The 15,806-nt window shown below is 43.8% G+C and overlaps 1 protein-coding gene across 1 annotated transcript in view; it reads right to left on the bottom strand.

The window, feature by feature from the left end:
- Positions 1–3,635: 3,635 nt before the first annotated feature.
- Positions 3,636–15,806, bottom strand: part of MICAL3 (microtubule associated monooxygenase, calponin and LIM domain containing 3) — a 235,660-nt gene continuing 223,489 nt past the window's right edge. The window contains 4 exon segments of the mRNA XM_025198828.1: positions 3,636–10,648; positions 10,731–10,804; positions 13,027–13,126; positions 15,496–15,561. Coding sequence (XP_025054613.1) covers positions 10,464–10,648; positions 10,731–10,804; positions 13,027–13,126; positions 15,496–15,561 — 425 coding nt within the window. The 3' untranslated portion in view covers positions 3,636–10,463.

Raw genomic sequence — 15,806 nt, 5'->3', positions numbered from 1 at the left:
CCACCTGGACCCCGGGGCTCCTGGCCAGAACCCTGCTCCTGCGGGGGCTGCGGGCCTGCCGGCCTGCCTCGGTGCTGAGCCTGCCCCAGGGGGTGATCACCCTCTCCAGTCCACACACCACCCGGCCACGTCTACATATTCAATAATGCACAGTAGTTACTGTGCATTTAATTTAGTACATTTAATGTAGTACTTGGTTAATGAAGTACTAAGTAAATATGCAGGAACTACAGTTACTGTGCATTAGCAGCAGCAAATGTTTTTTTAGAGACACTGCTGTGCAGTAGCCTAATAATACTGCGCAGTAGCATATTAGCACTGTCTGTGCCATGACACGCTACTGCACAGTGTTATTAAGCTACTGCACATTAAGCCTCTCCTGTAGCTGTGGCCTCTAGGACGCACAGAGGCATTTGTCTAGCACAAGCCAGTCACCCATGGGACTCCCTGCTAGGACTTCCCACCCAGCATGTGGGTGGGTGATGGAAGCCAGAGAGCCGGCTGCTCAGTAGCTGCTCTTAGTGCGAGACAATTTCCCTTTCATTATCGCTGTGATTATTATTCCCAGAAAGTTACAGGATGTGGAGATAAATGGTGGGAAGCAAGGAGCAAGATCTTTGGCTTTATCCAATCTCAGCACCTGAAGGACAGACCCCAACGTGCCTGCTCATTATCCCATCACTGCTGTTCCTCAGGCCAATAAGTGTACCTCACTGACTGTGGCCTCATGTGCCAGTCCCTGAACTCATCGTGACACAACCCAGAAAAAGCCCTACCTCTCTCCCCTGCTACATATTGTAGCTGCAAGCACCTGTCACACTGATACCACTGAAACATTTTCTATAGCCCTTTTCCTGTCTGCTGAACTTCAAGCACTTGAATAGCTCCTAGGCTCCATTACTCTCCACTGGCTTGGTTTGTCTCTCTGGAAAAGGGCAGAGTGGGGGTGAACAAGTAGCGTGTCCTCAGGGATGAGACAATGGAAGAAGTCTGTAGGGGAAAACAGGCAGAAGATGTGCACACATGTAAAGATTTACCCTTCCCAGATTGCTCCACTTTATGTAAGTATGAAGTAAAAGCATCAGACTACCAACCCTGGGCTCACTGATAGGAGACCTCTGTAATTTCATGGACAATCTTACAGCCTCAAGGCATGCATAGCTAGGCGGCTGTGGACACAGTGTGTAGCTTTCCCTCCCACCAAGGCCTGCCGAGGCAAGGGCTAACTGATGTGGGAAACACTCAGAAGGCTCAAATGAGTTGCATTTCATCATATGTATAAACATAACATCTGGAGCCCTGAGATCAGGGCTCTGTTGTGTTATGCACTGTACAGACATGTAATGAGAGACAGTCACTACCCCAATTAATTTACAATCTAAACAGGTAAAATGGATGAAGAGTAGGAACGGGCAGATCTTTGTTATCTGCATTTCACAGATGGCTCCCTGCAGTGCCCGAGGGCTAGCGATTTGCCTGCTGTCACAGAGCAAATCAGTGGCAGAGCTGTGCAATGTATGCAGCTCTCCCGAGTCCCAGTACAGTGCCTTAACTCAGTGGCATAGTTAGGGTAGGGTGACAGGGGCAACTGTCCTGGGCACTGATGGAGGTGGTTAGGGAAAAAAAACCAAAAAACAAAACAGCTTTTGCTGCAGCTGTGTGATTGTGATCGTGGCAGCAGTGGCAACCAGAAGCTGCTGCCCATGGGTGCAGCAGCCACCTGGGTCACCCTGCTGCCTTAACCAGACCATTTTCTCTATCCCTCCCTATTTGGGCAAGTGGGTGGAAGTCCCTGCAAGCCAGAGATAACCCTGCTGTTATCACCTCCAGGGCCATCAAGATAGGCAGGGTCAAAACATCTGACAACAGCCTTCAAAATATCATCTGCTTATAACAAAAACTTGATCTGTGTTTCACTTCTGCCACCCAGCGGGCAGAAGCGATGGAAATCCCAAACTGACTGTGGAAAAAGGACAGTGAGAGAAAGAGCAATAAAATATCCCGTCAGCAGAAAGCAAGAATATCCCTTCAGTGTCATGGGGATAGTAAATTAACTAGTGTTTGCCACAGCAAGGTTTAATTACTCATTCTGAGGAAGATTCAGCACCTGTTTTCCCCAGCAGGGTTTCCCCTAGATAGCTTATACATTTCCTGCTGGGTGAAAAATGCATCAAGTCTAGTGACTTGCAAACCTGTCACATGGGCTCACTCATGAAGGGGAGATTACAGACCAATCAGGGCAAAACCCTGTACATTTGATTCAGATGATGTCCAGAAAGGGCTGTTCCAGTCTGGAGATGGAGGAGCTGCTCGGGTTTAGCCTGAGTCCTTCCAGAGATAATGTTCTATATTGAACATTGACCTTGAGGCTGCCCAGGACAAGGAGCCTGGGAATGGAAGTGCATTGGTGAAATTTACAGCATTTGTATATTTCATACAGGATGGTGGCTCATTGTGGAGCAGATTCTGGTGACATGTTAAAGAGAATGGGGAACAGCCCACACTGCTGCTGCAGGTAAGCAGATGGAAATGCATCGCAGTGCTGAACACAGGCATTTGATGCAGTGACAACACATAACTTGCTCAATGGCATCCTCTATAGCAAGAGAATGGGGACAAAAGCATGCACAAGCACCACATTAAAAGGATTTTTGATAGAATAAGGGCTGAGCCTGACTTTTTGCCAGGTTACCACAGCTTTAGGGGTAGTGCTGCTGGTTTCAGGGGCTCTGTCACTACGTTAGTGCAACTGCAGGCATCTCATGCCAATGTTTCTACTTCCAGGAAGAGGTGTTGTACGTGTTATGGCCCAGGAACTATTCAAGAAGCAAGGATCTGTTTGGTGACATTTGCTGACAGCTTCTATTTATTCTTAGACTTCATTTGCACATGGAATTACACACAAGCCATTGTTTTATCTGGTAATTAAACTTAAGACTTTTTCTGCTTCTTTCCCAGACCTAAGGAGCTTTTGTACTCAAAAGCTTGTCTAACATCTCTCCCATCTATGCAGTTGGTCCGAATAATAGACACCACCATAAAAAACATTGCTTCAAGGAAATAAGCAAAGTTTTTTTCAGTGGTGCAAGCATCATATCTGCTGGATCCATGGTGATCCTTGCTCCATTAAGCATAAGTGTCCTCTGTAGCAACTTGAAAAACAATGGTAACTTCCTTTAAAATAGTACTGACAACTGGCAGGGGTCTGGGATGTGTGGTTCCTTTCCATCCCAGGACTATGACTTAGTGCCAGTTCTTACTATGCAGGCTGCTTCTCCAATCCCTCTCTATTGGCATCTTCTAGGCTACTTCATCTTCTGTCCTTGCTGGCTTCTCTGCTGGAGGAACTGAGGAAGCAACATACAATATCAAAAAGATGGAGCACTTTGGCTTTATCAGAGCAGCAGGCTTCTTTGCCTTTCCAGCAAAAAGCCCCGATATAGTTCAACTGGACACAAGGATAAGTGACTCACACCCTAGTCCCAAAGTAACTCAAGCAGAGACAAGAACAGAGGCTAGACCTCCTGGTTACTGATCCCAACAGGATCAGCCTCCCTTACTCCCTGGGTCTTGGTTAAAGTTCCTTTTGGGAGCTAGTGGTGAGTGAAACAAACAGGAACTCTGACAACCAGAAGGAAAAAAAAAAATTAACGACTTTATTTTTTTAGTTCAGTTGGCCACCTGAGGTGCTTAAATCTCAATACCAACAAAGCAAGTGTGCATAAAAACAAACAATAAAACACAACCAAATGGAAGAAAACAGGCCAGAAGTTTTATACATGTAGGGTACACACTGTACACACTTTTCTATTAACATTCCACACACACCAACAAAAAAAGCCTGGAACAGTCTGAATATCAGAGTTTGCGCTCATCCCAAGAGGGAGGTGCCAAAGCAAAATCCCTTCACTTGGACTGGACTTCATACACATATATAGTTATTATTTAAATTACTGCAATGTCACCACACATGGCATCTGCCTCTCCCCCTCACATCTACACCATGACATGCTTGTCTGCCAAGCTACCTTTCCTATAATGTCATTCCCAAAAGCAGAAACATTTGGGAAACGTCTGGTCTCTTGTGTTGTCTTGCATCAATCAAGGAGGATTTAATCTCCTTCTCTGTGAATTATATACAGGCTGGTTCATGGTATGTTTTGGAGTTTTCTTTATTGCAGCTGGTAACAGTTTCAGCTTGACACAGCCACTGTGGCTTTTCACATTTTTTTTAACATTGCGTGATATAACACTTCCCTCACACCAGTGTCTGATGTAAACATTTATCTGAAAATTAATTTGAAAAGAATGTTCAAGGATGAATGTTTTAGGATCAACTGATAGAAAATGGAACCGACAGCTGTTCTAGATCATGCAATCTAGATTTCTCCAGTGCTCCAAGATAATTTAAGTTATGATGTATAAAAATATTTAAAAACCATTGGAGTGCACACAAAAGTGCTTGGCTGTATGCAAGTACCATATTCTAATGGAGATCCAGGCATTGCCCAAGAGTTTGATTCCTTGACCACAAGGGTAACCCAAGGATCCATTACAATCTTTACAACACACACACACAAATATTTACATGAAATGCTGGGGGGACAGGGAAGAGGAAGAAGAGCAAATTAATGTTACTGCTCTAAAAAGCTGCTGTGTGCTCTAAAATTCTGTGTTTGCTACTTGAGTTTGCAACAAGAAAAGGATACCCTCTGGCACTAGGAGGACAGTGGGGTTTTTAAGTTAGAGGCAAAACTGTATATGGAACTTGGAGCCGAGACAGTCATGTCCTTTTCACCATTCTCCCCTGGTTCAGGATAGGTGGGAAAGGAAACATAGGCCCTTGGTTGGGTCTGGGCCTCACCAAGTTGTGCTAACACAAGAAAGATCTAAACTGCATATTGTTTCACTATCGTATCTCTGTGTTGGCATAAGTTGATTTGGATAAATGCAAGCTGGTGTGACTTCTGTTTGATCCTGCCCATTATTTCAGGCTAACCCCGTCCTATACCATGAACAGGGAAATGTAAAACTTCTTCCACCTTCACTCATGCCACTTCACATGCCAGGCCTCAATAGGCTGGAAGGTGCTGTCCTTCAGCTCAGTCCACAATGTGCATTAAGGAACATAAAACCATCATCTCCTGTTTCCCCTAAATCCTAAGAACAAGAACTTCAAAACTGCAGCAGGTAATAAAACAATCCAAGTAGACTGGACTTCTCTCCATTCAAGAACCAGTGGTTCTAGTTTGTCCACAGACTGCATCAAGTGCTGGTTTTGTCTTATCTTTTTTACCTTCCCTTCTCACCCTTTAACACTGAATTCATGACATCCCATCAAGCCATCTGGCAGTGTCATATAATGTCCCTGCACACAGTTCCCAGGGCAGCAAGTTACCACATGAACTCCAGTTCATGCTGGCAGTGCTGTGCCAGAGCCGCCACATTTCCCAAAGCAAGGAACCCATTGCTATACTGCCTCAGGTTTCAGATATTTACAAAGGGAAGTGGAATGCAAGGCTTGGAGGGGTTATTGAGTGGGGTTCATGAAAACGTAATCTTGCAGGTGATCGGGGAAAACACTCTGATGCAAAGAGACTGGAGCAGATGGAGGATATATAAAATATCAGCACTCAAAGATGGGGAATTCTTACTTTTATTCTACCCTGGACAACAGAATAAGGGGGCAAAAGCATCTGTCATGCATATAAAACCAGAATGACTTAGCCTAGTGAGGGGAGTGGAGGCTTACAGGTTTCCTGTGTTGCTGTAGATTAAATTCCCATCGGGTGAATACTGGATTATCGCACAGTAATGTGAACTGGGAGGGCAGAAGTGCTTGTGACTAGTCATAGGAACTAACCATGCTGCCATCAAGATCTGTATTTTTAACGCCTGTTTTCACTCAGCAGAAATAACCCCCCCTGCAATCACTGGAGCAGCCTGCAGGAAGTCAGGCAGCACAGCAGGTAGTGTGCTCCAAGCAGAGTGAGCACACCTGAGTTACCTCTCTAAAACCAGACTGTCTATGGTAGGAACTGTTTTTGGAAAACTTCAATAACATATGCATTATCTATACTCAGTGCAAAGAGTCAATCAATAAAAATAATGCAACATTATCTTCCAACTGAAAACACAACTAAATACCAAAAAGGAAGACACCATCTAGACAAGAGTATGGATTCAAGTCAGATTGAAAAGATCAGCACTGCCTCTTCAAAGTAGCAATGGGAATCTTATCTTTTGAAACAGTTTAATTTAAACACAAATTAAAATAGAAAACACTTTCCAGCCCTGAAACACACCAGTTTTGGTGCTTTCTACCAATGAAGCTAAACCAGTCCTACACTTTGTGCCATCAAGGAAGATCTCAGTGGAGAAGCAGTATAAATATAGCTGATACCATCAAGAAAGGTAAACCCTACATGTAGGAGACACCAGGCAAGTGACAAGGATCACTAGCAGCTAGAATCATCTCCCCTCACTCCCTAGGAAGGCTTAGATCTTCACATTAAATTGAACATGGGCTAGATGGTCCTCCCTTCACATCCAGACAATTTCATACCCAGGTTGGCCAGTTACTTCATCCCCAAGGAAACAAGCACCCTGCTTCCTGCATGTCCTCTGTCTGCTGGCTTAGGAATAGAAACACAGCTCAGGTTCTAACTGAACCTTCACTCCATTGCACAGAGTACTGCACCAGTCCAACAGAGTCAGCACTATCTATGGGGGCATGCATAAGTACTAATACCTGCTCACTTCTCACGGGTTAAGGGCCTCTGGCTTCATTTACATGCAAGACAAGCATGTCACTGATTACACGCTGACAGTGCTATGTGTTACTACCCACATGCTGCTGGTTCCGGTCCAAGAGCTAGAACATGCTACTCAGATTCTGACACAAATATCAACAGCTTGGAAATAGAGGTCCAGATGGTTTCATGTCACAAGAGTCACTTTTCATTTTAAAAAATCATAAAATATTGAATGTAAAACATGTATTTAAAAAAGAAACTAGTGGCTATGCCATTAGTTTTCTGAAAGGTTTACTTAACAGCAAAAACATATTGTGCCTTTCCTACTTTTTATGATATAAAAGGCCTCAGTGTTTGTTTTTAATTAAGCTTTTTCTTTATGTGCTTTACCACATTATGTGTAATATTTACTCTTCACTTGCACCCTTTGTGCTGCAGAACCCCAATGAAACCCTTAGGGCTGCAGTTTTAGAAGATTCACTTCCTCCTCCTAGTTGGGGACACAGAAGTCCATCACTCATTACTGCCTTGTGTGATAATCGCTATCCAATAAGTCTCTTCTGTCTCTCACCTAAACAAGTCCAACAACAGGTACTTTTTCACCTGACAAATCTTGTTTCTCTCATATCCCTAGATCATCCCAGCTACAGCAACACTACACTAGTAGCACTATTCAAGTCCTCCAAAGAGCTGGCCAGCGTCTCCCAGCATAGAAGGGAAAGGTGTGGATCTAATATTTCCTCTGTGAAAAACAAGCAGAAATCTTTACAGCATGTTGATAAGAGGCCATGTTTACTCACAAGGAGGGAGAGGCATCCTTTTGTTTTTATTTTTGCTTTGCAGTTCACATTTAATGATCTTCAGTTCAAAATCAGCTATAGTCTATGTAAATATATGGTGCACCTTTAACCTGGGGAGAGGCGTCCTCTGAATTAAAAAAGTTTACAGTTGCAGCATATTTCTGGTCTAGAATTGTTGTTCCATAAGAGCCAATCTATTTTATGGGGAACTCCAAGCACACAGTGTGTAACCTCCCACTGCTGTTTCTGCACCTGCAGCTAGTACATCTTCACTGCACTGGTTTGTAGAGAGACCTGTTCTGTGTGTTCCATTAGCGTGCCAATATCTTGAAGGTGCTTTATGTATGTCAAACAACTCTTGTTAACATGCACACCTTTAAGTGACATACTAATTAGCTCTCTGCTTTGCACCATGAGAACTCGGGTTTAATGTTTGTTTCTTTACTTATAGGAAAGGGAAGGAAGCACTGTAGATGCAGTTTGTTCAGGCCATGCTAGCTGGGGAAGGAGCACTGGGTTGATGTGGAAGAAAGCATGTTTCCAAAGCTTGCTAAATAGCACTGCTGATGCTTTCTAGAGAGCATCCCATCCCTGTCTCTTTGGCTGCAAATATGGTGCATTGGGAAGGTCCTTGAGGGTGGCATATGACATCAAGAAACTTAGGTGTGGGGCTATTTAGTGTTTCCATAGGAGCATACACAACTCTTCTGGGGAATGCAGATGGCCAGAAGCAAGCAGCCATGTTAACTTCTCCATCATTATAAATATAGGAAAAAAAAATAAACCTAGGACTCCTCAAAAGCAAGTAAAGGACTTGCAGCATGATGCAGCAACAAATTATAAAGAAGGACCCCAGGGCTTCAGGTATCAGTTTCATCAACAGTCTGATATCCAGTTTACAGGGTTAGCAGTCTCAGTGGTGCTATGTAGATTTGTTTGGGAGTGACACTATCACTCAAGCACAGGTGAAGAGCAAGCTGAATATATTTATCAGTTACCATTAAAACAAAGGCTAAATAAAGCACATTAATGATGCAACTCCAACCAAACTCTTCTGGGTAATTCAAAGTTAGAGTGATGCCTGGCATCAGACATCACACCCTATGCACAGCGCTATTTAAGGTAAGCCCTGTGGGATCAATTTAAATTTTGGGAATCCAGTAAGTGGTCTTTCCCGGAATTGTGACTGAATTGCTGAGTGTACATCTGCTTGCTACTCTGTGTAGGAATACAATGAGCGCCCTCCTAGCTCAAACACAGCAGCCCTAGTAACTAGGCCAAAAAAAGCCTCCTCTGGCAGACACTGTAGTAACTGTGCAATTTGCTTATGGGTGGATCGGACAGTGAGAGGGCTCACTCTCTAGGTGGGAAGGAAAGATGGGGGAAATGTTCATGCCACAGTTTTGACTCTTGTTATAAACTTTTAATATTTAAATAAATTATAAGATGGTTAGTTTAGAGACGGATCCTGAAATGCAGAGGAAAAATCTGCTAGGAACACTACCAGGTTCTCACAGTCCTGTGGATGTCCAGAAGGCAACCACAAAGCGGAGGGCAGGACAGGATACAAATGCAAGTCCACAAATACTGCCCTCTATGTGAAGCAGGGACCAATCTGCAGCAGTTTCTTGCTCTTTTGCAGTTAATGCCTTCCCTCCCCCAATGATCCAAGAAATGTAACATTAACATTATTAATCAGAACACTAATAAATAGACACAGATAACAACAGTCCAGTCATTTAAAGTGGAGGTTGTAGGATGCAGCAGGCACACACCCGAAACTTGTCCGTTTCTTAAAAGGTATAAAAATGAATTTTCTTTCAAGTATTAAAAAAATAAGTTAATTGACATAAAAGGGTCAAAGTGACTAAGGGCCCAGGCAGGTCTTAAGCTTCATTTCCAATGTGCAAAAACAAAACAAGGAGGAAAAAAATAATCAAAACAAACACTGAAGAGTCTCATCAACAAGTCACCCAAAGATGGCTCCCTCTTGGGGTTTACAAGTCAGAGACTTCTGTTTGACGATCCCCTCAACACACTTGCCACATCTCACAAAGTCAGTATTTTCCAGTGTCAAAACAGTCGCAACAACAACAAAAAAAACCCAATCAGAAATCCATTAGCCTTTCAACTGTGGCCATGAAGACAAGGCCAGCAGTGACTGCCTGTCCAGTGTGTAACAACATATGGGGAGATATGGGAGTCTTCCCCACTTTTTCGTTCTTTTCTCTCCATAACAATGGCAGAATTCTGAAGAGTATGATGGAAAGAGTCCTCCAATATGCAAGTCTCTGCAAAAGCTACAAGGAGCAGAAGATTTCAATCAAACAGACTACATACATTTCTTCGTGTCCATGCATAATGTTTAAATTCAGGTTTCTTTGGTGGGGAGGAAGACTAAAACAATGAAGGTGCTGTTCTGGAACACTGGCGCTCTCCTTTGGATGGTTAACTCTTCCACAAGTGCTGCTACAGGCTGCTGTGGTTTTCAGGAAGAGGGTAGCCACTCCCTCCCTTTTATTAAAAATCCTAGTATTGAAAATGGGAGGGGAACATACTGCAGCAAATCCAGTCTGGTGAAGGGTTACTTCTCTAAAAGATAATAACCTCTTCCTCTGTCCCCAAAGTTTATTCCTCTCCCTCATATTGTAAAAACACAATGGCCCCTTTGTACCAGGCCCAAGGAGGCTGTGCAGTCTTAGCCTTCGACTTGGTGTGCAGACATGTGGAACTGGGGCCTTTGGAGTTGATCCCAGTTATCAAAAGGCTTCTAGGTGCTTGATACTGAATCCTTGTGTGCTGTAGGAATCTTCTGGATTTCCCCCTTAAGATCTCCTGAGCCAGGTAGTTCTGGTGGACTCAGTGTAGGCCAACTGGACAACACAAACCAGCAGAGGTGGGTGTTAGCTCAGGACCAGTTCAAGCTAAAGCCTTTGGAGAGCATGACCGCTTCTAGGTCCTTGTCCTCCTCCTTTTCTCGTAACCGCTGCTCCTCAAGAAGGGCTACTAGAGAGTCTCTCTGTTCCACCACTTCCAGCATCTCATTCAGGATCCTCTTTTCCTCTGACAGCTCCTCATCTGTCTTTAAGTGATCTGGAGAGAAATTCAAAAGTGTAAGAGCAACCAGTGGAAACATGCACGCACACCATAAGAAGTTGTCCCTCTTGACACTTACCTTCCACTGCCATCCTTTCCCGGAGCTCCTGCTGTAATCGGCTCTGCCTGTCTTCCAGTTCCAGCTCCCGAGCACTGAATAGAGAAACAAAACGGAAGACTACATAAGATTTCGGTAGGTGTAGATGTGTTGGCTGGGAGCCAATCTTCATTCAAATCTGGCCAAAGATTGTTGGTGCTGAATCATTAACCTTTTCCATTTTTTAAGTGTGGAAAAAATGGCTGCATAGGTCCAGAGATGTTCCTAAAGATGTTACACAAAGGTACTGGGGGAAAATCTGAGAAGGTAAATAGAGCTGGGAGGATTCAAGTCCCAAGTAGTGGACAGACAGAAAAAAACTGAGAACTTTGGGGGAGATTCTCTTTTCCATGTAGTTGGGCACCAACCAGCCCAGCTGCTCTCTCTCAGTCTTATCAGTCTCACAGGTTCACACAGGTGGCAGTGTTCTTTCCATTGCTCCTGCTAGGAGCCCCACAGCTGACAACACTGCCCCTGCTGCAAGCCTTACAGTAGGTGTCATTGGCTGTAGAGCTCACAGCCATTGTGATCCTGGGCTCCCCCTGCATCAGCAATAAGGTGTGATGGGACCTAATGCACAATTGCATAGATCTTGTATTAGATGCACTTCACCTACATGGGTACAGGAGCCCTGAAGAAAAACTACTTACCAACTAATGAACATTAAGGTGCCCTACCTCCTTAGACACCAACCTGAGTAGCACTTTGTTGTTTCTATTACTTGTACTCCAGAGCTCACTGAGCTTCTGAAACCCCAGAGTCAAGCTGTGCCTACTCAGAAACTAGGTAGAATTGCATGCAACACATCCTTGGCTATAAATACTGAGGAAGAGCTGCAGCATCTGAGCCCAGATGAAAGGTCATGGGACGTGCCTGGAGACTGAGAGAGGGCTATTTGAGAAACATGACCAACTAAAAAAGAAGGGGTAGAATGGCAGCCAAGATGGTTACATTCATTACCTTCCTTAAACCAGGAGAATATGTTGACTCATTCTCTCCAAAGACTACCCACCACTAAAATTACAGATCAAAGTTTCGGGATAAACTTGTGAGTATGGGGTGCTTTGTATGAGAAATACTTAGGAGGACTGTTACAGGGCCCTAATCTTTGATTAAGCATCCACACTTCTGGACTGACTCAAATCTTTTGACCTTTTGTACATCATTAGTTCTTTTCTAGTAGAGGTTCTTCCTAATGTACCCTAGTTATTTATTAGCTGGGAATCTGAGAGACTTCTTAATGCATCCTGTTGGGCAGACTAGGTGTCCTGAGTCCCAGACACCGTCTTGCTAAATCTTCAGCAAAATCTTGGCTCAATAAGGCCTCCCTCCCTCCCCTTCTCCTGATTTAAACAAGGTGTTTGCTTCTAACTAAGCCCCGCCCCCTCCCCCTTTCCCTTCCTGGAAGATGGTACTACATTTGGCTGGACTGCCAAAATATTATTAGCAGGGAATTTCAAGGGCTCTGTAGATTGCACCTGGAAGGTAAGTCAAGTGACATTTTCCAGGAAGACACAGGTATGAAGGAAGGTTTGACAATAAGGGGACATCTAAAGTAGTAAAATAGAATACACCTGCATAGATACCCATATGTTAACTGGTTTTACTCATATGGTAACTGATGTTCTTAAGCCGACATTAGAATCTGATTTTTAATAGATATTCAATGTATGAGAGGTAAAAAAAAAAAAAAAAAAAAAAAGTAATTTTTCTATCAAATTTCAGCTATGTAACCCCTGAGCACTTACCCTCTGCTAGCCAGTCTGATCAGCCAGTTGACAATGATTAAAGGCTCTCTAGTTATACTTGCTGGGCACATCTGCACGTTCATTAATGAGTTGTAATTACAGTACATTAAGTTAGTACCTGTAATGACAAATACTAACTTAATGTGCTGTAATCGGCACTACTGTGCATTAGCTCAGATGCACTTTTTTGTGATGCTACTGTGCATTAGACTAAATCTACTGTGCATTAGCACGGGCTTTGCCCGCTGTGCTAACGTGCAGTATAATTAGCCTTCTGTGCATTAAGCGTCTTGTGTAGAGGCACCCATTTTGTCATTTCTTTAAGCTTAGTAAGTACTATATGCAGTAAACCAGGGAGGAAGTTGAGCAGCGCAGGGCTGGGGCCCAGCGAACCCAGCTGCTCACAACACGTTACTGGCCTCCTGGCAACATAGAGAAGATAGTGCCAGAAGCAGGCCCTCCAGCACTAGTTGTGTATGTCATCTTTGAAGCTGTACTACACACTGTGAAGAAAGCCCTTGTTCACTCACAAGATCATCAGCTCCGATTCATAGCGAACCAAGGCATTCTTTTCTTGCACCAGCTTGAACCACTCTTGCATCAGCTTTGGATCGTCCTTCTTCCCCATGCCTGCAAAGACAAAAACTTCTTAAGCATTCAGCTGATGTCCTGACATTCCTATGAGCCCAAGAGGCAGGAACACAAATGGGGGCAAACTGTGCAAAGAAAGCCAAGCAAGATGCTGCCAGAGCACTCCCAAGCCGGGTCCATTTAGTTTGCCCACAGCACACAAAGAGGAGGGCACAGAACTGTGGAAGTCGCCTCCTAAAGAATTCTCTCCTCCTTGGATCAATATTTCCTGAATCCCTTTTACCACTATTCTCTTCCCTTCCCACTATCACAAATCCATCACTTTATGACTCACGTCTACTTCACTTTCATTTGATGAACTTCACTAACATTTCCAGTTCTCAAGCAGTTTACTGTGTGCTGACTGGTAGATCTCCATCCCTACGATTATAGCCTTTTGATGTACTTTCCCTTTCCTCAGCCATATAAATTGAATCAGTGCCCTTTTGTCATTGTCTAATGAAACTTTCTTTTCACTGGCTTCTCCATTAGATGTTTTTCCCATACATCTCTGCCTCTTTTGGGAAGTCTTCTGTGTGTGCAATCTATTAACAACAGTCCATAGTATCCTATAAGTAAGTTTCCCCCTACAGTATTACTCATCAGTATTAGAATGAGACACACTGAAGCCTACCTATACTTGCTAATGTAAAAAGGGGCAGGAGGAAAAGAGTGCTGGGCCTTGATGACCCAATTTACTTCTCATTTTCTTAAATGTACTTTATCTTAAAAGGAACACCTACCCTTATCCAATAGCCTACTGACAAAACTCCACTTTTGTCAAGAGCCATGCAGATTGAATTGCCATACTATGGTTCCTTAAAGTCTTTGCAATGAGTTAGGTGCGTGTCAAACCCAAGAGTACACTCCTTCAAGGCAATTCCTATTTTGGGTCTTTGATTCAGCCATGAACTATGTACAGACGGATCCCTATGACTGCATGCAACCTCAGTTTGGTCATAGTGGTCTGCCTGCCTGCCTGCCTGCATGGAAGCTGTTGAAGGATTGGGGCTTTAAAGATGAGTACTAGGATGCAGGGATTTAATTGACAGCTCTGACTAATTAGATGTTATAGACACAGAACATCCATGTTAAAAGCAATTTCTCTTGCTTTTAAAGGCAGTCTGTTTAATGTGCTAGAAACAACCAAGCAGCAGGTTTTCTATTCTAATACCAAATACTGCAAAAACTGGACATACATCTCACTCCAATGGCCAGTGAACAGAATCTGTGGCCCTCCTCCATCCCTAACTCCAATGCTCCCTTGGAGCCAAACAGTAAGGTCCTGTACATCTTGCTAAGCAGTTGTGAGGCTGTTGCCTAGCTTAGTAATACCTGCAGCTGAAATGCAGAGTCCGTGAACCCTTAGGAAATGCTGCCCCTCATCCACACCCACCCACAACAGACTCTGGCTCTCTGGATTTTATACCAGTCTGTTGCTCAGTTCTAAGCATTCCTTTCTGAGCATCTCTGCACAATATGCCCACCTGGCCATGGGAGAGGGGAATTTATACATGCAGATATCCAGTTCAGGGGAGCCATGAAAGCACTGGGAAATCTCCCCACCCTTTCCAGTGCCAGGATATAAAGAAAATGAAAGTCTCTAAGAAATAGCCAAATACACATTGCTACTGCCCTGTGAAACAGATTGATTTTTGTTTTAAATAGCCAATGAGCACAGGAATGTGGGAGGGGTGGGGAGGGAGGGTGGACAATTGATGCGAGGGAGCACTATGGAAAGCAGAGTAAGTGGTTCGCAAAAAATTACACCATGATCACATCCCAACCCCTTCCCCCATGCCTTGGCAATGGAAACTCTATGGCAAATTCCATTTGGGACAAATTCAAGAATGCACTCGCAAGACACGGATTATGGAAGACTGGTCTGGTTTAGGTTGATTGGCTATTAAAACTCAGGGATATTTTGCAAACCAGTCTTTGTAAGGACACAGTATTCCTTTAATCCATCCATACAAATTAATAAACCTGGTAATAAAGGAGATTCTCTTTTCTCACCCCCATCTCCCAGACACCCTTCATGAAGAATAGAGAAAATCAAATACACCAAATGAAAACAGGAGCTTTGCAGTGTGACGCTGCGGCAGCCGCGATTGTAAATCAGTGTCCTTTGGACTTTGAGACTCCTCTCCCCACAACTTAAAACAGAAAAAGGGATACTGTACCTTTAAGAAATTGCCATGTGTTCATACAAGCTTGTTACAAGATTTCTACAGAGAAGATTAATTGAAGGAAAGAGAAAGAAAGGAGTTTGGGAGTTGGGTTGGTTTCTTCAGTCACTAGCTGACTAGTGCTGCTATGACAATCCAGCTGAGGTTGAGGGGCATGGGGTTTGCATGAGGTTACATTACCTTCGTGGGCACAGCAAGGGCAGAAGGAGAGAGGTCTACGACGTGGTGTCCCGGCATTGGGCTCAACTTCAAAAGGAGCAAACGAGGAAGAGGAAAAGGGGGGAGAGGAAGAGGAAATTGGAAGTGGAGAGGAAGAGGGGAAGGGGTGAAATAAAAGACAAGCAGAGGACAAAAAGCATAAAAGAGTGAGAAAGAAAGGAAACAACAAGAAGAAAAGAAACGAAAATACGAGAAATGGAGAAGCAGAAACAAGGGAAACAATCTACAGATGAATAAAATCCCTCATTGGCACAGATAACGGACAAAAGCAG

The sequence above is a fragment of the Alligator sinensis genome, unplaced genomic scaffold (genome assembly GCF_000455745.1).
Source record: "Alligator sinensis unplaced genomic scaffold, ASM45574v1 scaffold87_1, whole genome shotgun sequence".
Lineage (NCBI taxonomy): Eukaryota > Metazoa > Chordata > Crocodylia > Alligatoridae > Alligator > Alligator sinensis.
This window is presented reverse-complemented; position numbering and strand designations above follow the sequence as displayed.